Source organism: Styela clava, chromosome 10, assembly GCF_964204865.1.
Source record: "Styela clava chromosome 10, kaStyClav1.hap1.2, whole genome shotgun sequence".
NCBI lineage: Eukaryota > Metazoa > Chordata > Ascidiacea > Stolidobranchia > Styelidae > Styela > Styela clava.
The window spans coordinates 5666888-5690701 of record NC_135259.1 but is presented as its reverse complement, the minus strand read 5'-3'; the positions used below and the strand labels follow the sequence as shown (position 1 = coordinate 5690701).

The 23814-nt window shown below is 35.3% G+C and overlaps 2 protein-coding genes and 3 long non-coding RNA genes across 5 annotated transcripts in view; 2 read left to right on the top strand and 3 right to left on the bottom strand.

Moving 5' to 3' along the window:
- LOC120336656 (uncharacterized) overlaps positions 1-23814 on the top strand; it is a 90887-nt gene that overhangs the window by 51316 nt on the left and 15757 nt on the right. The gene's annotated exons all lie outside the window — the stretch shown is intronic.
- Positions 73-4721, bottom strand: LOC120337700 (GDP-fucose protein O-fucosyltransferase 2-like). The gene is made up of 7 exons (XM_039405575.2): positions 4378-4721; positions 3946-4162; positions 3238-3413; positions 2360-2594; positions 1753-1893; positions 1154-1317; positions 73-446 (listed from the first exon to the last, which is right to left on the bottom strand). The coding sequence occupies exons 1-7, from the start codon at positions 4539-4541 to the stop codon at positions 263-265; spliced, it is 1281 nt and encodes a 426-aa protein (XP_039261509.2). The 5' UTR covers positions 4542-4721; the 3' UTR covers positions 73-262.
- LOC120337840 (putative ATP-dependent RNA helicase DDX10) lies at positions 6930-17458 on the bottom strand. The gene is made up of 16 exons (XM_039405736.2): positions 17252-17458; positions 16643-16834; positions 16332-16442; positions 15684-15852; positions 15070-15184; positions 14669-14754; positions 14101-14216; positions 13363-13525; positions 13020-13186; positions 12779-12886; positions 11726-11881; positions 11097-11267; positions 10831-10941; positions 9501-9564; positions 8964-9124; positions 6930-7777 (listed from the first exon to the last, which is right to left on the bottom strand). The coding sequence occupies exons 1-16, from the start codon at positions 17402-17404 to the stop codon at positions 7490-7492; spliced, it is 2331 nt and encodes a 776-aa protein (XP_039261670.2). The 5' UTR covers positions 17405-17458; the 3' UTR covers positions 6930-7489.
- On the top strand, positions 19382-20636 carry LOC144428370 (uncharacterized). The gene is made up of 2 exons (XR_013478316.1): positions 19382-19638; positions 20279-20636. It is a non-coding gene; the product is annotated as an uncharacterized LOC144428370 (long non-coding RNA).
- On the bottom strand, positions 20763-22042 carry LOC144428053 (uncharacterized). The gene is made up of 2 exons (XR_013478024.1): positions 21764-22042; positions 20763-21077 (listed from the first exon to the last, which is right to left on the bottom strand). It is a non-coding gene; the product is annotated as an uncharacterized LOC144428053 (long non-coding RNA).

Sequence of the window (23814 nt, the reverse complement as noted above, 5' to 3'; positions counted from 1 at the left end):
TATGATATATTCGCGCTTCACTTCTCGCCCTCTTCTAATAAAACCCCATCACTTGAAATAGAAAACCAACTGTGACGGTATTCTTTGTAGCAATAAAGTACATCTACTTTTTAAGAAATACCTGATAGGCTATTATAAATTGAGCTAAGAATATAAACGTATTGCAGATTATCTCCAGAGGCGTGATTTGCTTGTTACGTAATAATAACGATGTAGTATAGTAGATTGTGCAGATTCAGAGATCAAAATGAAATTAGAATTGCTATCTCTCCCAAATTTCTCTATCGCTTTCCCAAGCAATTTTCCATCTGCTCGGTTGTTGACAATCGTCACCTTCTTCGTCACCACATAACCTATTAAATGTTGTATCTCTGTCGAACCCCATGATCTCTCGTTCTTCTTGAATACGGAAGGAAAATGTGGATTCACTTGTTCCGATGAAATATCTGAATTGTATTGAGAAAAGGGGGGAAGGCCCAATAAAAACAGTGAATTGGGATATTAGTATTGGACGTTTTCAATGGCATTAATGCATATGCGTTTAGATTAAATTATTTCCTCATCCCAAATTGCAATATCACACTATTTGAGTAAATTCATTACTTCACAATATATATCCTGATTTGATGAGGTACTCATTTTGTAAGGAAATTTGAATTTGCAGCGGTTTTGAAAAGGTAATTTTAGGGTTAGAAGTACTTTTAAGAGATGGGTGAATTTGAGTCAGATATGATTTACTATCGAATCTGACCCCCGAGTCCGGGTTGAGGGGAATTTTGATTCCGACTACAGCATCCAAAAAATAATATTGATGACGAAAACAAGACCCATTCAACGGGATGTTTTAATGGAAAGTTTCGACGACTTATTTTATCAACACTGAAAGTCTCATGTACGTCTCCGACTCCCGACAATTCAGAATTTCGACTCGCAACACCAGGACGTCTGATATATATATGAAACTTCAGGAAATTGCAAGACCCCAGTCAGAGATTCTGAGGAAGCCGTATTTCTCGACTTACAGAATTTGCAGCCTTTAAAATTAAACTAATTTGTTTGGGCTATTTATCCTAGGCATAGAAGCATACATATCATAATTAAAATATTGTAAATACAAAGCCAACAGGCTGCAAATAACATAAGAAAATCATACCTTGCATATGAACATATGATTTGATCAACAATTGCAACTCCGCCTTTCTTTAATCGTTTTTCCCGTTCTTTTGTGCCTTCGTACATAACTACTTCAGGTACAAGTTCCTTTAATTCGCTCATCTCTTCTTTGGTGCCATCTGAAGCGACGAATACTTTGGAAACCTAGAGTTTAGTTTTGAAGTTTAGTTCTGAAACAATGTTGATTACGGCATGTATGGTAAGCCCTAGTACAGCAAAGTCTCTAGCTAGGGCTTAACATACATGTCGTGATCCAGTGTATATGAAAGCAAATTCAAAATTATTTTAATCGCAAGAGTAAGGTCAACACGAACACGCGTTCGTATGAATATAATCGGCTGGTATATGATGATAAAACCTTCTGTTGAAATATCTTATACGCTTTATGATGGCCATTATTGGTCAACCCGACGAATTTCAAATCACAATAAAATTAGCTTAAATCGCATCAGAATACTTAATACAGAAATAAAAATATTGGCAAAACCAACATTCAATGTATATAAAGGCTTCTAATCCACTTTGTACATGCTTCTGACTGGTAATTATGACCCAATGGTATAATATGTATACCGGTACCTCGTATTTTTTCATGAGTTCTTTCAACTTCTTAGCAGTGTTTTCGATCGAAGGAACTTTTTCTTTTCTTGCATAAAGAAAATCTTTCCGTCTCAGGTGTGCTGCTATATATGGACCTCCTTTGGCAGTGCCAGGTTCAATCTGAAAAGTAATTTTAAGTCAAAGAGAAGTCAAAATTTAAAATTCTGAATTTTATCAAATATATTTACAACGGATTAGCATAATCTTCGACCATGATCATTATTTCAGAAATCAAACGTGGATTTATTGTCTACATAAAAACATTGTTTCGGCTAAAAGATAAAATCGTCATCTTGAGGGCTATTTTAAACTGTTGGTCCGACGGAAACACCGAGCAGAAAAAACGTGGTACAGTGTGACCTCGAAAAATAGAACCCAGGCCATTTGGAACATATTCTAGACGTTATGAAAAGCGTCCTAGATTACTGAAACTTTTTGGTACAATCATATACAAACAGAAGTTCCGAGTGTTGAGTAAATTTTTGTCATTTTCGTAGAAGTAATTAGGAAATTCATGAGCTCTGTTTTTCGGCCATCATGTATTATTAAAGTAAATTGGAGGAAAAACAGGGAGGGGGGTCGTCACCTTTGGCGTTCTCCAATCGTCAGGCCTGTAAGTGTTGTCTCTCTCGTCGTCGGAATCTAGATACTTCTTTCTAATTTCAGCAGCTTCTTGTCGCAAGTGTTTTGCAAATACCATGCTTCTTCTAGAGTCCCAGTAATTTTTTCCGCCAAACATTTCATGCATAACGGTTTCTCCACGATCCAGGAACACAGATCTTGCTGTTGTGTTACCCCCGTTCAAAGGGCGTATTAAAACTCTACAAAATATGATGTAAGATGTTAGTACGGTTTTTATTAATACATTTTCAGATTACAATGCTGAGATTTTTGGGACTCGAAAACGAAGATTCAATTAATCGACGGTTATAAAAAGTTAATTTCTTAACGCTTAATTTCTGACACTTTTTGGTGAGATTCTGGTTAGGTTTGCGTATCGATTGTTCACAAGTGATTAATTTAACAGCGGGGCTGAGGAGCCGAGACATTTAGTTGGCGCAGGAGCTAAAGCCGAATTTTAGTCGGTCCAGATCCTAACCATCTGATTGTTTTTTCACATTCATAATTTTCTAATACTTCATACAAATAATGAATTCATCCTTTTCATCGTATAAATTATTTTTTTTAATTAATTCTAAATACAAGTCAAGTTCTAAATGTCATAATAAAAGCATAGTGTAAATTCATTTCAATAGCGGGCTGTAATAATAAAGGAAATCCGGCATTTTGTCGATGTTGTACTTTTAAAACAAATAATAAATTAACTACAATAGCGGAATAAATTGCCGACGTTGATACTAAAAAAAAGTAAGAAATACAAGTTTCGTGATTTGACTCATTCACGGCAGATAGTTGCATAGAGTACTACAGAGGGGTAAAAAACTGCAATGACGTTTCACTTACTTTGATGTACCTTGGGAAGAAACGCATTTAAATTTTGTAGCATAGGTTTCAAAATATCCCCAGAACCATCCACGAATCTTTCCTTCGTTGTCCGATTCATACACGGCAGGATCATTGCATTCTCTTTCGTGTATTTTTTCTTCAAACTTACCGTCTTTCCAACCTTCCTTGAATCTCTGCGAACAAAATACGAAATAAAATTATGAAATACTTTCCTAATCTACCAATAGAAGGGATGTGATAAACTAATTATACTGCTAGCATGAAATGTTGGTATGCGATCCCAAGAGTTTTGTGTTAGCGTGCAGCGAGAGTCTTGAATCTCGCAAATCATGATAATCACGCAAAAATGACAGGGTTCGTTCACGAGTTCAAGCAAATACTTGTTTTTTACTGATATAAACAGAAAATTATTCAATTGAAAGCAGAAAAAGGTGTATTGCGTATTTGCGGCCTAACGGTGTACGATGTCAGCACTGTAAATTGAACGAAAATCACAGCAATTAATCAAAATAGAAATAACAATCGAGTTTTAAACAACATCATTATGATTGATCAGCAATCAACTAGTAACCGCAATAATATTGATTGTATTTAAACCCTTAATGAATGATTGGTCAATAAGTGAAGATTTAAAATTATACCTAATGGCTGATGATCTCAATCTAATAATACAACGAGATTCAATAATACGATTGCGAGACCTACCTGTAAATACCAAATTTCGTCTACTTTCGGTTCCCCGATTTCTTCGACATAATCCTCGTATTCCATTACGGGAACGTGATATGATAAACTTTCTACATTGAAGAAAGATTTCCATGCTATTTTACTTTCTTCCATTTCTTCCTCGTCCCAATGATATCGGATTCGGCCCCATGGCGGTAACACCAAAACCCAGTTTTGGTCTTTCTTGCCGTCATCTCTAAAATAAATTATGGCAACCCATTTCATAGGATACAAATGGTCTAGTATTCAGCTTCAGCACGCTGACCAAGTATATTGACATGAAACGTTAGATTTCGGACCACAGACACATAAAGGAACTACACGATCCGGCCATCGACATTTTGCTATGTCTTCTGTTTTAATTTCGAGTTCTGCATTCTAAAAAAAAGTTCAAGTTTGGTGCAAACTTACCTCAATGCCTTAACCAAATTTGACATTCTTATATACACATCTCTTCGTAAATTAAATCCCTCTCCTGGGTTGCAATCGTAGAGAAGATATCGCTTTGGATTTTCATCTATATTTTCAGCACAGACAAGAATAAAAGACGAAAGCCAAACGACGATCAGTCTCATGCTTAAATTTCGACCTTATTAAACTCACGCATAAAGAATAACAAATACGACACGCAGCTACCTGGACTAATATATTTAAAATATAGATGTTTAATTGGGTATATTGAAAGAGAGGAGCAAAACAACGCAAATTACACCTAGCTGCTACTGAATTTAAAGGAGGCAGGCGAGCTATACTGCGTAAGTTTTTCCGAATATTAAGTTGAGCACTATATGTTGCCTCGATGTTCTCCTATAAATAAACCAAATCAAAATATAACTACCTATTACAGATATCTCGAAATTTCCCTCCCGTAATCTAGTGCAACGTGTCACTCCGGTCAATTTACCGGTACCTAACACTAACAGCATAATTATCAAAATGCCCGCGGGTTATTTTTGCATCCGATTCAGTTCAGAAATTAACAGATAAAAATTCTCTGGATAGATACGAAAAGTCGTGGTGTTCTACCAACAAGTCTCAAAAAAAGCTGAAGACTAGACATTCTATTTTTTTTTTTAAATCTCAATCTGCTACAATTATCAGGTTTCATGCTCGGCAGAAACGGAAGGAATTTCTCCCCATGTAACGCACCAGAGGGTAGTGTTGTAAATACAGAGGTAAAATGAACTCACTAATATAAAATTTTCGTGCGGGGAGATCGCACGAAATACGTTACCCACTCAATTTTACTTGATAAATTACGCCATTACGGTATTAGAGAGAATTCTTTTAATCTCATGGCGTCTTATTTGAGCGGGCGACAGCAATACGTTGAGAATAGCAAATATGTCTCTGAACTGGGCTTTATCAAATGCGGAGTTCCACAGGGTTCCACAATTGGCCCTTTGCTACTTTCATGTTGTATAACTGATCTACCAGCTGCATCTTCCTTTCATTCAACGCTATCTGCAGATGACATGTCATCCGTTGGTATTTTTTAAGACACATTTTGAATTTTAAAACTCTAAAAGCAGTTTACAATAGCCTGTTTCACTCGCGATTGCAATATGGAATTCTTAGTTGGGGATCAGCATCTAAGTCTTCATTACAGACAATCCAAGTTCTAAAATATAAAGTACCAAGGTCTAAGGTGCATATCGTTTGCTGAGAAAAGTTGCCCAACCAACCTCCAACTTTATTGTCAGCATGCAATTCTACAGATGTCAAAAATGCATACTTCGGAAATAGCAAAATTTATGCGTCATAACTTATACGTCAAAATTTATGTGAAAATGGTTTTCTTCCCCCTGCCTTTAGGGACTATTTTACACAAGAGGTACATAAATATGGTACTAGATCGAAGAAAACCAGGTCTTATTTCCTATCTCAGGGTACAACTGATATTGGGTAAAAATTCTTAAAAAATAATGCTGTCCAGGTTTGGGGTTATGTCCCATTCGAAATAAAAAATTCCTCTCCGTCATTGTTTTCTAAGATAAGAAAATGAAAAAACTCTAGCTCACAATACTCAAAATAATTGCCTTCTGATCGATTAATAATATTATTGATAGGATAGGATTTACATATATATCCCGAGGGTAAAACATGTATTAATATTTACCTGTAGTGCATCACATTTTCAACTTCTGATTGTATATCAGCGGAGTTTAATCGTTTATATATACCATTAATATGACTTACATTATTATTGGTGTAATAAAGTTCTAGTTTTGTTCAATGATTGAATCTGTGATATTCTTATCGCCATACTGTTTATTCATTTTTTATATCCAGCCAGGTTTCTGTGGAAGTGATCAGTATTGTACTAGATCACAGTGTAGTATAATTTCACACATGAACTCCACAATAAACATGATTATATATTGTCGAATCATAGAAAAAATGAAATAAAATTGTTCGACTCGTTTTCTGTATTTTTATTTTATACCGTCACAATCTAATGAATACCTTATTGAAGCCTAATCACGGTGAACAAAATGGTCGGGATCGGGAGCCTTGGTGACCTGCGAATGTCTTGCATACTGACCTACACAACTAAACGTTTAAATTATCCACTGCACTGTATTTTGATAAAAAATCTGTAATATTGTCGGTTCTTTTTTAATTTATTTAAAACATTGTTTTGTGGAAATAATATCTCTCCCTCTCCTCTTATCACCGTTGAAAGTCTGAAATTAGACTCCGGAGATTTGGGTTTCAGCCCCGTGAAGGTTCAAAATACGACTCCTACGCCAGCGGGTCTGGACAGGATTCACATATTTATCCCGGGGAGAGGAAAGTCTATAAGACGGCTTAATCATATGGCGAACCACGGCCTCTCATCCGGTCACCAGTCTAGGTCAGGTCCGGAGGCGCGCGATATCCGCCCAAAGATAATATATGGCCACTTCATATATACTTCCCACCTAGCTACAGGTATGAGAAACATATGAAAACCATCGAAAGAAGACTTGTGTTTACTTTATTCTATTTTTTTAAATCGGAAAACAATAAAAAATGGAATTGATTCATTTGCGGGTGAAGTCTTTGCTGGTATACATGTATATATGTTGAATCAATACTCCAAAGTTAAGTCCACTTCATAGGCATGTTAGGTTTTGTTCTGTGGTAACTACAGTGTCAAGATTTTCAAGCAAAGACCGAAAAGTATGGAGGATAAATGAAGCACAGCACGTGTTATCAAAACAAAGTGATTTACCATTGTTTCGAATTTTTATACAGAAAAATTTCATCCGGGCACATGATATGGAAAAGACATTACTTGTGCTTCATTTATCCGCAACATGAATATAGCTGGTAGCAATCATGCAATGCAAAAGAAGTAAGTCAATAACACTGCCCAAAATGAAAACTAACTATAACTGTTTTTCCAAACAACCACCCAAGTCCATTACAAATTTCCAAAAAGATGAATAAGTAATGTTATGTGTTAGTCCTAATCCATGCAAAATGTAAAGAATCGGATCAGTACACAGTGCATTGAGTGATTTCCTTGACCAGCATTTTATTTCCGCAATAAATGTAACGCTAATTGTTCATCATCTTCTAAAGAAAACCCTGAATCAATCATTATGTCCGACAAAGTGTTTGTTTTTAATTTTGTTTTCTTAGGTGAGTCATTTTGTCTGTCATTGAAATCATCCAAAGTCCTCTTTCTAGAAAACTGTTCCTCAATATCAGCATCAACACTAAATGTTTCGGCCAGATCACTGTTTTCATCCTCTGAATCGTCGTATTGTTGAGAATCTCCCAAATGAGCAACTACCTCCTCTTCATCTTTCTTATATGATCTCTGAAATATGTTAAAAATTTAAGTTAGAAATAAGGATGGATACATGGTTCGGATAATCATTTGAATATATTCATATGCAGAAAACATTTCTATGGCATAAAGAGGTTTGAGTTGTGGCAGGGGTGTGCAACAGGTGGCCCGCGCTGCGGGCTAAGCCATTTAGTGCAGTCCTTGTCAACACTTAGATTTGCCCCATCATAAAATCTTATGTGACAGTTTATGTGTAAAAAGGCTCTCACATGGGTAAAAATACATGTTTTTTGCTCTTATTGCCGTGTTATATATTTCGCTGTTTGGTTGATTTTATGGACCACCGAAAAAAAAAGTTGCACAACCCTGATTTAGAGCGTTCAATAAATACTTGATTTTGGCTGGTATAATAGTCTTGTATATTCAATTAAATACAAATATACCATTTCAATTCGTAGAAATGATTTAGTTAGATTATACCCCGGTACTCAAAACATAACAATATTGACATGTGAAATGACTGGATGACTCGCTAAGTGTTTTACAACCAACCATTCCTTTTCCAATAATTTACAAACATAATCATCATACTATATAAAATTATGATGAATGGAATATCATGTATATAATTTGATTATAATGGTAGAATTTAGAAATGAAATTTAAAAACAAAAACCCACCATATCAGAATATAGAGTAAAACTAGTGAATAAGTACTGGATTGATATACTGAAAAACAGTTCATTAAATATAATCTAGGTGTGGTAAACATTCTGTATGGATTCCGTTTTTGGGTCAACTTGTACCTCCAGTATGTGGAAGTGCAGAAAATTTATGAAAATGTATAAATTTCACCGAATTGATTTCAGACCCTAATCTTGCACATAGATTTTTTTGACCCAATAAATATCTCTTAAATATCTTGGATTTCCCAACCATTGTACACTATATAGATGCCCGATAAAGTAGCAGTTAAAGTGCTAGACTTAACTAAGTTAGCATCACAGATGACACATCTCAAGTTAAATCTCACGTCCCCGCCCCACCCGGGGTGTAATAGAATTGGGTGTGCAATACAGAACTGAGACGATTCCTGTCCGTTCAAATATTAGCTCCTTAGATATCAGTGGCAGCTTGCATAGGGCCAAATTCAAAACAAATGGTTCGAATAAGCGGCATTTCCAAAAAAGTTTAATATTAGAAATAGTCTACCCACCCCTTCTTTTTTCGCCTGTAACTGTCGTCTCATTTCTTTATCTTTATGTCGTTTCTCCTGATGTTTTAACTTAACCTTCTCTTTATGTCGTTGTCTGTCCACAGCATCCCTTTCTTGCATTTCTATTTTGGCTTTTTCAATATCAAGACCTTCAGAATTGTCTACAAGACATTGAGAATTTATGAGGTTTTATTTGACTAAATTTATTATTCAACTAGATATAGTCCTAATGGCATTCAAATCTGTAGGGAACTGGCATATATTGTGCAACCTAAATATGTTTTTAAATTTTGTGCTATGTGATAGAATTCCGATAAAAGTAATTGCTGATTTGAAACACATACCAGGTTTGAAGTGAAAACCGAAATTATTTTATTTTGAACTTTTATTTTTAAAAACTTTGGTTCTAAGTAAGCAACCTATTCAAAACTTCAAAATAATTGCAACGCTTTTCATATTGAAACTCTTGTCTATTTGCAGTTCATACAGACTTTTATTCAAAAATTATAAAATTTCTACATATAAATACTTTCTTACCATCATCAGCTACACCTTCTTCACTATAAATTTTTGGATCAACCGGAGGCCAAGATTCAACCAGCTGTAAATAAACACATATTCAGAAGAAAAAAAATTAAATCCTTATAAATATAAAGTTTGAATTTCATTAGATATTCATCTATATGAGAATATTCAAAATACAGCGAAGCGATCAGTGAAAACAATTTAATTTTACCAATGTTTTGATTGCTTATGTTTTTGGTTCTGAAACGTTTCTTGATTATTGCACGAGCTGAAAACGCATGAAAACACTTCATGGCTGTTCAGTATTAAAATACTTAAAATTATTGGGCTTGACTATAATAATAATAACCCACTATTTATTACCACATCTTATGGCGACCCATTTAACTTTTCATGACATAACACAGAACACAGCGATGGCTAATTATCGCAAAACTACCCTGTTTTCCCTAAAATAAGACCTGGCTTGAAAATAAGACCTAATTCGAATTTTAAAAATAATTTTAATTAAACCCTACCCTTAAAATAAATTAAAAAAAATCATAGTGGTATTCTTCACAAAAAAATAAATCTAAATCCTGTCTAAATTTCGGGAAACACTGTAAGAATTACTTACTGTACAGTGTACAAAACTGCTATGCGTAAAAAAGCCAGTTAAGCCACATGGTCATTCTTGGTGTAGCAAATTTTTGTTCCTTTGAGAAGATCGTAAAAAGGAAACTCTCACAGATTAGAATTTAAATTCAATTTAATTTCTTTTGTTTTTTTTAAGATTTACGTATTCGAGTCGCCACCGATACTAATAATCAGTATAATTGATCAAAGCTTTCTACATCTTTTCACGACCCACTAAGATTCCTTTTGCGACCCACCAGTGAGTAGCGAGCCATAGTTTGGGAACCGCTGCTCTAAACCATTTAAATTTAAACATCTAGTGAAAAATAATATTGACTCTGACTCCAGCTCTCGACTACATCAGGAATTATGACTAAACTGTGACGGCATCGCAGTTTACCAATATCAGGTTCAAATTATATGTCCCCAAATTGGGTAAGAACAAGAAAGATATTGGTCCTTCCAAATAATAGTAGCTCCTCTCATATTGCTGATATCAGTGGCTGCCATTCCTGAATGAAAGTGTGATAAGCGTCGTATACAAATAAAATCACTAGTAATAGAAGTCTAGAATTCAAGACTACGTTTGACGCCGGTTTAAAGTTTAAAAATACAAATCCGGCTCCAAATCCAGTATCATTTACAGCATGCTCAGATTTCGAAACCCTGCCAAGAACAGTCATTGAAAAAAAGACAGCTCAAGATAAATATATATTGAGCATATTACCTCTCCTTTTTCATCAAAAAGAATCTTTTGATTATATTTGTATTTTTTCTTCAAAAGCTTCTTGATGGCACCAACATTGGTCATCGTTTTATCTTTGGATGGTTTGCCGTCCTGAGTTGGAAAAGAAATTTCAACACAGATTTTTAGTACTCCTCAAAAACAAGATTATTTGAATTTTCAACTTGAAATTAATCTATCATTTCTCTTTCTGTTTAACATATCATGCCTCCCAAAAATAAAAGTAAATAATTATATTCGAAGCTTACTTTCTCTCCATTCTCCGAATCATCATCTTCAAGGTTGAAAACATCTTTTTTCTTGACTTGGAACATATCGCCAACATCATTTTCACTTGTGTCCAGTCCACTAAATGCTTCTTTCTCATGATTATTGTTCGATATTATCATATTGGAATTTTCGTCAACACTTGTTTTATTCTGAAACAGAACAACATTTTTATGACGCCATGGAGATGGAAAACTTACACCAGACTACCGACTTCAAACTCCAAGCCTTTTTGGAAACAGCTCCAGATTTTGGTTACAAAAATTTTAAATTTGGCTTTTGACTTCAGGTTGCATGACATTTTCATTTTTGACTCTAGTTTCAAGACAAAAATTTTGATAGTGAAGGCTGTCACAAATGCAGGCTTTCCTGTATTATCTGCCCCGAATGCTTGATGCTCTTTGAGTTAAGCTTCGATTGTAACCATAAAAGTATGAAATTTTGACTACAAAAAATTCTAATTTTTCAACACAGAGGAGTTTATAGTGGCACCTCCAACATCAATATCGAAAGAATTATGCAAAACTTCGACAGTAGAGACTACAGTCTGACTTTATGACATCATTTTTTGAAACCAATGCCCAAAAAGTTTTTATTTCTTCAAGGATACCTTATTTTTATTTGCTTCATGTTTCTGTAGGAATCGAACTCGGGGTGTGACTGCAAGTCCGAGTGATTGTGAATATCCAGCAAGAGGTAGTGATTGAACGGAGAATACTGATTTGTTCTTCATCAAAAACACAGATCGGATATACGAGACAAAACACTGCAATATGAAATAATCAATAAATCAATTGCCAGCTATATTTCCACATTCTAGGTCCATAAATTTTTTGAATTCTTTTAAAGCAAGATCGGGTGTACTCACTCTATAATTAATATATGAAAGAGAATCATCTCGGAGCAAAATGACCTTACAGTTACAATGGCTAATTTTTCATGTACCATTAATGAATTGTTAACCAAAAAAAAAGGCAGTGGGGGCACAATTTGCTGAGTGCGCTTCGAAATTTAACAGAATTGTTTTGAACGTAACTAATATATTATTGAATGTTTTACATATTATATTTATGTTTTACTGTTTCTTATTTTAAATGCTGTGACTGTAACATACCAGTAAGGGTAGACACTACTTGTGCTTTTTTTAGTATTTCAAAGAAAAATCACGCAGAGATGAGGAAGAATCATTGGTTGACCATTTGCTTTAATTCTTTAGGCCTAATGTTTACAAACTTCAAAAGTACACAATAACGATCACAGAACAGAGTTTTATTTAAAGGCAGCAATTTTATGGTGTAAGTGCACCGTGAGTTTTTTCCCAGATTAATTGGCACCACATTAACAAACCGCCAATAGAAGGGATTCTTCACTGGTTGTCCAGGTTGAAATTATTTAATTTCGTTACTGTCAATTATTATTAGCTCAGAATTAGAGCTACATATAAAATATATTCAATACTCTCCATTCTAAATATCATTCCCAAATTTTTTTTTCAAATAGTAAATAAGGTATTTGATTCAGGCAAGCTCTGAGTACGATGAAACCTTTCTCAGATTCTTCATTATGTTTATTGATATTTCTTTTAAATGGTATAGACAAGAATCCTACTATATCATAAGCATAGTAGGAGATTAAATATAAAAATACAAAATAGAAAACAAACCCTCTGTGCTCTTTGTTTAAGTTCAAGATCAGCAGCACAAAATGATTCCAAACGTGAATTGATATTTGTGAATTTTTCAGTGTTTATTTCAGTTTTACTGATTGGAACCTAAAAAGAAATTGACAATTAGATAACAAAATAAAAGAGATAAATTGATTGAAATTAATAAATTGTATATTGCATTGCAACTCAATTTACTGGCCACTGTGTACATCGTATGTCAATAAAACAAGCAAATTACCTTTCTGTCTTGCAATTGTTGTACCATGGCCTCTTCTTCAGACTCCAATAAAACTAATAGAGCATGTCCCTCACCGTGGTAACGAGCCGTTCTACCAGCCCGATGTATGTAAGTTTCAGCATCTTCTGGACAATCAAGTTGTAGCACCCAATCCACCGATGGAAAGTCTAATGAAAAGTAATATCTGATATTATCTGTTTAATCCAACATTATTGAACTGAAATGCTTAATATTGACAGCTTTACTCAATCTCATTTTTTTTATAATTAGATTCATAGCAGGCCTTGAAATGGCATGGTTTGAACTACATTGGTCAAATATAATCACAAATATTCAGTCATACCCAATCCTCTTGCTGCAATATCAGTACAAAATAAAAGTGCAAATTGTTTTCTACAGAACTCATCATAGGCTGCCATCCTCCGCATTTGATTCATTTTACCATGCAGCATCAAGATCGGAACTCCAGGACGCAATTTACAGAATGCAGCAAAGACATATTGAACCTGAACAATACGATAACAATCAAAAGGGTGTACAAAGCGATTCTAATACCTGATAACCAATTAAAATATAGATTTTTTTTCGAAAAATTTTCATTCTGAAAGGTTGTAGACTCACAGTATGACTGAAAAGGCATTCGTTCAATGTCTGAAAACTATGGTATAAATAATAAATCTAGAACCAATCAAAGCACTCTTTATGTAACTTTCTCCCATTTGCATAGACTACTACAGAATTTACATTTACAATATATTCAATATTCCATATTTAAAGATATTATTTAGAAGGCATTCAGAATTATTCAGCTTTGGTGATCCGTGATCACAATCAGAGGCCACAACATCTATGAGAAATATGTCATCGAAAAATCTTCTAAAATCACACGCAGCGAATTTTCCTACGCTGTAAAATTTCCTGGACACGGTTATATGTATGCGTATGAACATTGAACACAATAGTATTTAGTATGTAGCATATCATTAATTATAACAAATTTTTGCATGTCTGGAAACCTATTATTTTGAATGATGAAAATTTCCCTATTAAAATTTTCTTATAACATATGAAAAATACTGACCTGTTTACAAGAGCTTAAGAAAACCAGCGTTTTGGTTTTCAGATGAGTTTTGACAAATGAGAACAACATATTAAGTTTATTTTCAAGTTTGCAGACAACATATTTTTGATTTAGACCTGTATGAATGGAATGGTGAAGATGAAAATCAGTAGTATAATATTAATATTAAAGAATGATGACCAGTCTAGATAAAATATGGGAATTCCTAACCAGTTTAAGCTTGAACCTGGATAATAGCGTGAGCCAAGAAGCAAATATGCAAAAAACCCTGCAGTGGTCAGGAGAAGGGCAATTCTCTCACACATAACCATCCTTCACAGAGATCTTCCTAAAGCGAAGCATGATGAAAATCAAACATCAAGTCCGACTAAAATCATAACAAATTCATTAACCATTTAATAAACGAATAATAATATTATCACTAACGAAGTTAAATATTTGAATTCATTACAAGAGCTGTTTTAATTTTTCCTCCCGACTTTGGAAATTCCTATTACCTAACCGACTTTTTCAATAACATATATAAGTTTAGTTGCAAGTGAACTTTATATAACTAATCCAAAATTACCAGCAGGGGTACTGCTTCTTGATTTTTCATGAACAGACACATAAGCTGGATCACGAAGACTCAATCTTGCTAAATCTTTTACTGATCTGAGAAATAATGAAAATTGCATTGAATGCACACCAAGTCCAATTTAAAAAAAGATACTTTCTCTCACTCAACAATAATTATCAACATTTTGGACAACTAATTGCGAACACTCTCATTATCATATTTATGATTCTTTTATACCAGTCATTAAACCTATGACTTCGGCTTGAATCATTTGGCAACGACTTAAATTACACATAACCAAAAAGGTCTTCATTTTATTTCTGAAAACTGAAATTGGTCATCAAAGCATAGTTCTTGGTTTTTGAATCAGTACATAATCTGTTTTTGCAAATATATAATAGCCTATATACTTTGTCTGTGTAGCAGAAAATAACAAAGTCTGTTTCTCTGTAGGTAGGTTTTCAATCACAGCATTCAGTGTAGCTTTGAAGCCAAGGTCCAGTATTCTATCTGCCTCATCAAGTACTGAAATGAAATGGTTATGTTTTAAAAGAGTCAAAAACATTTGAGAACTGAGCTATCTTGACAAATATTGGACAAGTAAAACCAGAATAACATTGTTAACAATTGCTGTTTAAATAATACGGCTATATCTTGTATTGTTTGAAAAAGATTGACTATGATCTGACCAAAGCCCACTAAAATACTTGTTATTTTGTAGAAAGAGATTATGTTATTCTATCACTTCAATGACCTTGTCAGCAGAGCAGTGGAAACACCAATCGTAACATGGATATTTTAATGTTGAAATACACAATCTAAAACTTTAAATTCTAGCTTAGCTGTTAAAGTTATAAAATAAACAGCACTTATTAAACATTCAATAATGTTGGATTGGAGATGGAGCTGCCTGTGTCATTGATAACTTATCAGACTTTGTCAAGTCGAACAAAAATTAAAGTATTGATGTATCATTTATAAACATTAATATCATCAGAAATGATCACACAATAAATTATTTTACCTAAAACCTGTAAATTTGAGGCATCAAAATAGGAAGTTTCATCCATATGTTGCAATAATCTACCAGGTGTACATATTAATATATTTGTTCGTGACATATGAGATGATTCTGATTTAACGTCTTTTCCACCGATCACAAGTCCAGCAGAGAAATCGTGGAATTGTCCAATCTATTGAACAAAATGATATTCTGTAATCATTAAACTACCATTTGTACTATCCTGTAATTGCTGGAACGATCATGATCAAATTGCAAGTCATTGAAGTTGTTGAGGCATTATCATAAGCCACCAAATTTATTATTGTTGATGTGATTGCCCAATAAAGTGTTACTTGAATGTGCCGGGATTCGCAGGTTGAACATCTCTGGTTCAAATCCCATGTCTACCACCTCACCCAGGGTGTAACTGGGAAGTTTTCGCTTCTTCCAAAATTGATAGCCCTTTACTTATCTTCAGATATGAGTGGCTGTTATACATGGTCTTGGATGAAGCGACACATCTAAATTGAGCGCCATATAGGAAACAAACAAAAAGTTGTTTCCACATTTTCTTCAGACTTTTTTCAAATTCAAAGAAAACTCATATATCTATAAAACTATAATAGCAATTTTAAAATTGACTTTTTAGAGAGGAGTTAATAAATATACCTTTTTAAGAACTTCGAAAGTCTGGTACGCAAGTTCTCTGGTGGGTGATATGATAAGAGCACCAGGTCCAGCAATGGATGACCAACGTTGTCTGAATAAACATTCAAGTACCTGAAATTTTATTAGAAATTTAGTAATTAGGAAATATTCCAATATATAGCGACACATGATTTCTGTGTGGCATAACGTAGCGTCAGATCATGTGTTTTTACGATAATAATACTATCGTAATAATAAGCCTTGTTTGCAAAAATACTAAAATATGCATCGTGAAAAATTACAGAAATAACACAACTTTTAAAAATATTTACCGGAATTAAAAACGCTAGTGTTTTCCCTGATCCAGTTTTTGCAGCACCAAGTATATCCCTGCCTTTGATAGCAGGTGTAAATGAAGCCTGTTGAATCGCTGTTGGTTTAGAATATCCAGCTTTTTCCAAACCTTTTTTAGTTTTGTCAGACAAAGGAAATTCTTCAAAGGTCTCTGCTTTAGTAACATCAAACTGGAGAATATTTAAAAACAAATATGGTAATACGGTCTCACAGAATTTGACAAATAAAATATTAAATTATTGTCCATTTAATGGGATTTAAAAATTAGTCATTTCTCACAGTGTGACTCAAAAATGGAACCTAGGTAAATTAGAACATAATATTCTTGAGAGAACTTTCATGCAAAGCGTCTTAGATTACTGAAGATTTTGGTAAACTCATACCTAAACAGAAAGTGAGGTTTTAAATGAATTTCAGTCCCATATTGTTGAGCAGATAAAGTGCACTGTAAATCTCTATTTCTAAGTGGGTGCTTGGCTTTGTTCAGATAATGAGTTAGATACACTCATAAAATATATGAAAATCAAACCACTGATTATCAAATCCCTAAATGTGAAATGGGCAAGATGTAAAAAGATGCAACCCACCTCTTCATACAACTTTTCCAAATCTTTAATTTTTTCAACTTCGACTTCCCATTGTCTTTTTCTCACGAACATCTTTTTCTTTTTGCCACCCATTTCTTTGTTTTTCTTTTTCTTTTCCTTCCATTTTTCAAAGCTTGCAATGTCGTTGCTCATTTTCAGATTAGAATTTTTTTTTATATCTATACAATGCTGTTGAATTGAAAAATTAAATGTCATACCTATTTTAACAAGTGTTTTATGTTTTCAACGACATAACATGAAGAATAAAATAAGAGCACTTCTATGAAGTTGGACTCTGGCATTTTGTTTTGGAATCAAAGCAAGGCGAATTTTCAAACTTCCTAAAATCAAAAATCAAAATTTTGAATTCCCTGGAGTCAGAATTTTAGACTTTAATGATGAAAATTAAAGACCAGAGAAAACTTTTTTTGCAGAAACTAAAAAAGTGTTCAAAACAGTCTATCAAAGACAGGCTGACAGAAAGTAGGGTTGTATAAGTTGGTACTGTATGTGGGTTTGGTATAGTTTAGTACCACATGCACTTCTAGTTGGCCTGGCTCAACAATTTTTGCATATGTTATTCCTAACTCCCACATGACTATGTCACCAAAAAATTATGTCACTACGACACCACACTGGCGTAATAAATATCTCCGAAGTGTACGAAGTATCAACCGAAATCGATCAAGCTATTTCTCTCGTTTTCTCGTCGCAACGATCCCGACATGAGAGAGAGGGCTGGCGTTAATCGACACCTCAAAACCAAACAGTGCTAAGTCCACTTTTCCAAAAAATGACATTTTTCAATTGCTGATTTTCCTGGACTTAGCTCTAAATTTTGGTCTATTTGCCTTATCTCTAGGTGCTCTAGATCTCAAGACAGCTATAGACATAACCCTGCTTTTTTTAGGGCATTTGAGAACTAAACAGAGCTGTGTCTACTATAGTGGACTTAGCTCTGGATAACTGCATTGCAAGTTGGGGCTAAGTCCGTTTTTTGGACATAGCTCCTCTCAAAAAATATAATACAAAGCGCTAAGTCCATACCAGCCTCTATAATAACATAATAAAGGGGCCCTAAGTCCAATAAAATTGTTTCTGGTCCAGAAAATTGAGAGCCAAAAAGGGTTAAGTCCAAAAAAAAACCCCCCAAAAAAATTGGGGCGGAGCAATAATGTTTTTATACCATCAAAATATGGCCTTCATTGTAACTTTGGTGGACCATAAAAACTAGACATCCTCGATGTAAGGTATTAAAGAAATAAAAAAAAGAAACAAAAAAAAAACGTTTTTTGGTTTTTCTCAAAACTAGAAAAATGGACTTAGCCCAATTTGGATTTCTTGCGTCGTAATGAGTTTGGTATCGTCGGCGCAGATGCCATCCCGGACGATGGTAGCTATACTGGGCAAGCTCTATGACGTGATTGTGACGTCGTAGTGACGTAGTTTTTGGATGACATAGTCAGGTGGGGGTTAGGAATAACATATGTAAAATTCCTACGCACAACAGAAGTACTTGTGGTACTAAACTATACTAGACCCCCGTACGTCTGCATGTCAATATTACAGTATTACTAAAATTTGTTTTCCACAATTGTTTGATTCTAAATTTTCATCGACCTCGAGTTAAAATTAAAATTTTGAAAATGATATTCTCAATTCTGATACTCCTTTAGTCTGGCAAGAATTTTTTAACCATGAATCTGGTCCACAATCTGGTCATTTTGAAGTTTATTCACTGGATCCAACACTTGTACCGGGTACCGGTATGTACCGATCTCATGTCGTCTTTATGCTGCTTGCCTTTCCCTATGTAACGTTCACATTGTGTCTATTTTAAACATTTACGGATGTACGGTAGTCCGTTCTTGTATATCGAATTCCGTTCACCATATTTCTCGTGTCTCCATGCCCGCATTTCAAAACTTGAGCAGTAAAGCAAACACCAAACACAGAAAAAGAAACACTGCGACACGTGAAGACCGTGGGAACCCCCCAAATTACAACATGAATGTAGCAGTAGACGGAGTCGCTGTGTCAATTAAGCAAAAAGCAGTTTTTGATCCGGATATACGTATAGAGGACTTGCACGGGACACGTGACTTTGTTACTGGACGGCAATAAATCAAAAACGTCCATTTGGCTCCTGTCAGTTACAAGTCGGATTATACGTTACAGTTTTGTTTGACTGTTGAAAATGGTTATTTCGTATTGTTCCGTATTCGTAAATGGATCTCAAGTTATATTCCACTGATTCCAAAAGATCCGGAACGTCGCGCAATGTGGATATCATCTATTGCCTATTGGCAGAACTGCTTGGTGTTGGTGTCAAGTCCAGAAGCCATCTCACTTGTGTTTCACTGTTTGCGGACAGCACTTCGTTGATGGTGAGTGATAATGTGGTAATAGTGTGCCGTTATCAATTTCTTCAAATATTCACAAGCTCCCTCATTTCAATGGAAAGCAGATGACAAACTACTGTTATTAGTGGGCCTACCTGCAGTTGCAGACTTGACTTGTGTAAGGTATTGTTTTCCTAATTAGCAGGTAATCTATTATTAAGTGTGAAAGGTTGAATAGATAACTAAAGTTTAACACCATGGGGCCTGGAAAAAATACCCAGAATTCAATTGAATTCGCCATCTAGGAATACGCTCGCCAACGCATCTCTGATCACCCTGATAGTTTCACAGGTTTCAATCCCATGCGGGGATAGTTATGTGCGAGAGGATTGCAGCTCTACTCCCACCGAGGTTCACATGACCGCTGATCGATTACGACCATTCCCCACCATCCAAGTCCATGCTTCCGAAAACAAATAACTGGCGCCCCCCCAGATAAATCCTATCCTAATGGTGCTTGAACAACTGATCAAAAATGTCTTTTTATTGTCATTGGTAAAAAAGATATGCTACCCGGAATCAAATTCATTTACGACTAGTGGCTGTGGTGGGATATGGACATAAATTCCACACTCTTTGATCGTTAGATTTTATGAAAACTCTATCTGTATCCATTATCTTACAGATATGGGTGCGACCATGGAATAGATGGATGGCAAAGTATAAGTTGCAACAAGACCACAGTGGCACAAGACCTCAGCTTGCGAGACTTGATAATACATCCTAATGACAAAGTAACTTGTGATTACTGTGGATTGGTGGAGATAAAGTGTCCATCGTGCTTTAACGAAAGCAACTTCAAGACGACCCTATCAAGAAAAAAAATTGTTTCGGTGAGCCTGGTAGTGAAGGTTTCAGTCTAAAGTTGGACACCGATACTACAACGAGATACAGTTGTCAATGCAACTTAGCGAGGCGTAATATTGCGACTTTGTGATCTGAAAGAAAATTCTGATGGGTAACCGGCTAGCCGCAACATTTTGTTTAAAATGCATGGGTCAGTTGGAGTCACTGACCTCAAGATATCTATAAGCAAGGATAAGATAACCTGGAAGTAACATTTCATAATTTAGAGTAAAAAATGTATCTGCCTCCACATCCCTTTCAAATGGAAGATATGATGCCTCGGGGGTAATTTCTATCAAATATTATACAGTATTATAGTTCTAGTGAAAAGGGGTGTAGGCGGCTTCTTTTAAAGTGTGGTAGGTCTAGTCGAAAGACACATTAAATGTTTATGCTAACAACTGCAAAGTAATATTGCAACGCATACAAGTTAGCAGAATTTGTTGAAATGGTCCTGCCTTTTGCCTTTCTTCAAAATTCCCCTTTTACCAACTATTCTCTTCCACTCTGGAGATGGCGAAAATTCAAATATCGATGGGACATATAAGCAGCTGATAATGGGTTATCTTCCCTTTTTCCTGAAAATAAATTAAACACTAATCATCATTTGACAGTGCCAAGTTTGTATATCAGATCAGTAATAAATTACCTGCTAACTAATAAAACAATCAGACAACACCTTCTGACCATTAATGAAGATTTCTTTCAATTTGAAACGCAACTATGCCTACCAATGTGAGTAGTTTTTAGGATAGAATTTATCTGTGGTTGGGGACAGATTGCAAGGTGCAACATCGTACGAATACCATTCTATGTCGGGATTAGTTAGCCAGTTATTTGTTTTAGAAGCATGGACTTGATGGTGGGGGATGTCGTAATTGACCAGCGGTCGTGTGAACCACCCTCAGTGGGAGGAGATCCAATCTCTCCCTCCCTGCAATCCCCTCGCACATAACTATCCCCGCATGGGGTTGAAACCTGTGAAACTCCCAGGGGGATCAGAGATGCGGTGGCGAGCGTATTCTTAGATGGAGAATTCAAACTTTAGTTATCTATTCAACTTTTCACACTTACTAATAGATTACCTGCTAACTAGGGAAACAATACCTTATGGCAATTATTGATTAATACCTTACACGAGTCAAGTCTGCAGGTAGGTCTACGCCTAGGCCTACCAATAACAGTAGTTTGTCATCTGCTTTCCATCGAAATGAGGGAGCTTATGAATATTTAAAAAAATTGATTACGGCACATTATGACTCACCATCAACGAAGAGCTGTCGGCAAACAGTGAAACACAAGTGAGATGGCTTCTGGACTTGACACCAAGCAGTCTTGCCAATAGATGATATCCACATTGCGCGACGTTCCGGATCTTTTGAAAACAGTGGAATATAACTGAAGATCCGTTTCGTTGTCTATACCATACGCACAGCCAGCGGAACAATACGAAATAACCATTTTCAACAGCCAAACAAAACGGAAACGTATAATCCGACTTGCAACTGACAGGAGCCAAATGGACGTTTTTGTTTTATTGCCGTCCAGTAAACAAGGTCACGTGACCCGTACAAGTCCTCTATATCATTAAAGGTTGACCTTGTCTACAAAAGTTTTGCTTATATTTAATCTGGCATATTGCGCATATATATTTGAGCGTTGCTCTCTTGTTTTATGTGTCAAGTTTAAAACCCAATAGATGTTTCCCCTAGTATCAATTTTCCTGGTCATTTTTGTAACAATTACAAATCAGCAATAAGTTAACGATAACGTAACAATTGGAATTTATGCCGACGTTCAGACACTTCTTTCGCTCAGATAAATATTCAAGCGTGGATCAAGGGTCGGCAAAACGTCCATTGGAGTTCAGCCATCTTTTGTGAATTTCATTCTGTGTGTTAGTCTTGTCCGCTATCATTTTCGTACCACGTCGAATTTAAAAATAAATTATCTTATCTATTTGATGGAATGTTGGAAGTTCTTAGAATAAATGGAAACTTCGACCCTCGTACAAAAACTATTCTTTCGACTGCCTCTCAGAATTTAGCGGATATCAATTGTTTCCCCTATTTCAATTGTCACTGGTTCGTAGCGTGCTTTAGTCAGCTATTGACAACATCGCTCAAATCAAGATGTAAATACCCGCAGGCTTGTCCATGAGACATGTTTTTCTGCCCATTCATTTCATGGGATTCCCATTGTAATACATTTCAATAAAAGTTATAAAATTTAGGAAAATTCAGATTGCGTTGCAACCAGGGGAGTCGAATCTGTGGCGCGAAAATTCGTCCGGCGACGTGCTTCTATGTCAACACCAGGCGGGCGGGGCGCGGGGCGCGTCCCCACAGCTAAACTAATTGAAAAAGTTCCCAGTGACCATCAAACGCTCTCCTTCCTCGGAAACGACCTCAAACCACAAAATCATTCGAGTGCAACTTGATTGATGGCTTGATTGACAGGTAGCCTACCCGCCACCAAAACACGAAAATCCTCTTTCTCTGACCCGATCGCAATGACGTTGACACCATCCCCGACTCACATGCCAAGTTTTGTTCATATCGGCCCGCCAGAACATAATGTTAATTTTGTTGACGTACAGAAAACGTAATCTTATATAAAATCGTCCCAATCGTCTTCCGTGTCCCGCTTGCCCCACGAGTCCACTTGTCTTACGTGTACGTCCCATGCGTGATAAAAATGTGTGCTGTCACATCCAATCCCATTCGCATGGACAAGTCTAGAGATATGTACTAGAGCTGGTATGGATCGATAGATGCTTGATTTCTGTTTTGTACGTACACGCCAAAAATAACAAACAGATTTAAAAAGCAAATATATTTCATTGTTGTTTTTGTAAAACAATTTACAAGAAAATATTTTTCAATTGCTTTTTGAATCATGTTTTCAAAATCATACATTATTGTAGATGTTCTATTAATACCTTAACCCTCGAGATAATGTCATGCCGAAAAACCATATATGAGTAAAATCTCATGAAATAACAAATACCATCCGTTATCAACATTTTTATCATTGAGTTTGTATATATATCGTCTGGGCCGCAAAGAAGTAATTGAAATAAATGAAACTTGATATTTAATAAATCGTGCAGCGATGAAATGGCATTTTTACCAACAATGCTTTTTTTAATTTTGAATGGGATCAGACAATATTTTCATTTTGCGACAAAAAGCATAGCGCAGTTTATGTAAGAAAAGAATATAAGTTATTGCTGATGTTGTAATCTATATGTCACAGTTGCGCAGTTTTGCAAATCGCTGGGGTGATAAAATATCATTTTCATCTAACATTTGC

Bases quoted from the DNA above. Each gene is read 5' to 3' on its own strand.
- LOC120337700 (XM_039405575.2), bottom strand. From the start codon at position 4,541: ATGAGACTGATCGTCGTTTGGCTTTCGTCTTTTATTCTTGTCTGTGCT. The intron at 4,163-4,377 runs GTAAGTTTGCAC...AATTTATTTTAG, and splicing joins AATTTGGTTAAGGCATTGAG to AGATGACGGCAAGAAAGACC. The intron at 1,318-1,752 runs GTACCGGTATAC...ACTAAACTCTAG, and splicing joins AACTCATGAAAAAATACGAG to GTTTCCAAAGTATTCGTCGC.
- LOC120337840 (XM_039405736.2), bottom strand. From the start codon at position 17,404: ATGAGCAACGACATTGCAAGCTTTGAAAAATGGAAGGAAAAGAAAAAG. The intron at 11,882-12,778 runs GTTTGTTTTCTA...TTCATATTGCAG, and splicing joins TTAAACAAAGAGCACAGAGG to TGTTTTGTCTCGTATATCCG. The intron at 11,268-11,725 runs GTATCCTTGAAG...GTTCTGTTTCAG, and splicing joins ATGAAGCAAATAAAAATAAG to AATAAAACAAGTGTTGACGA.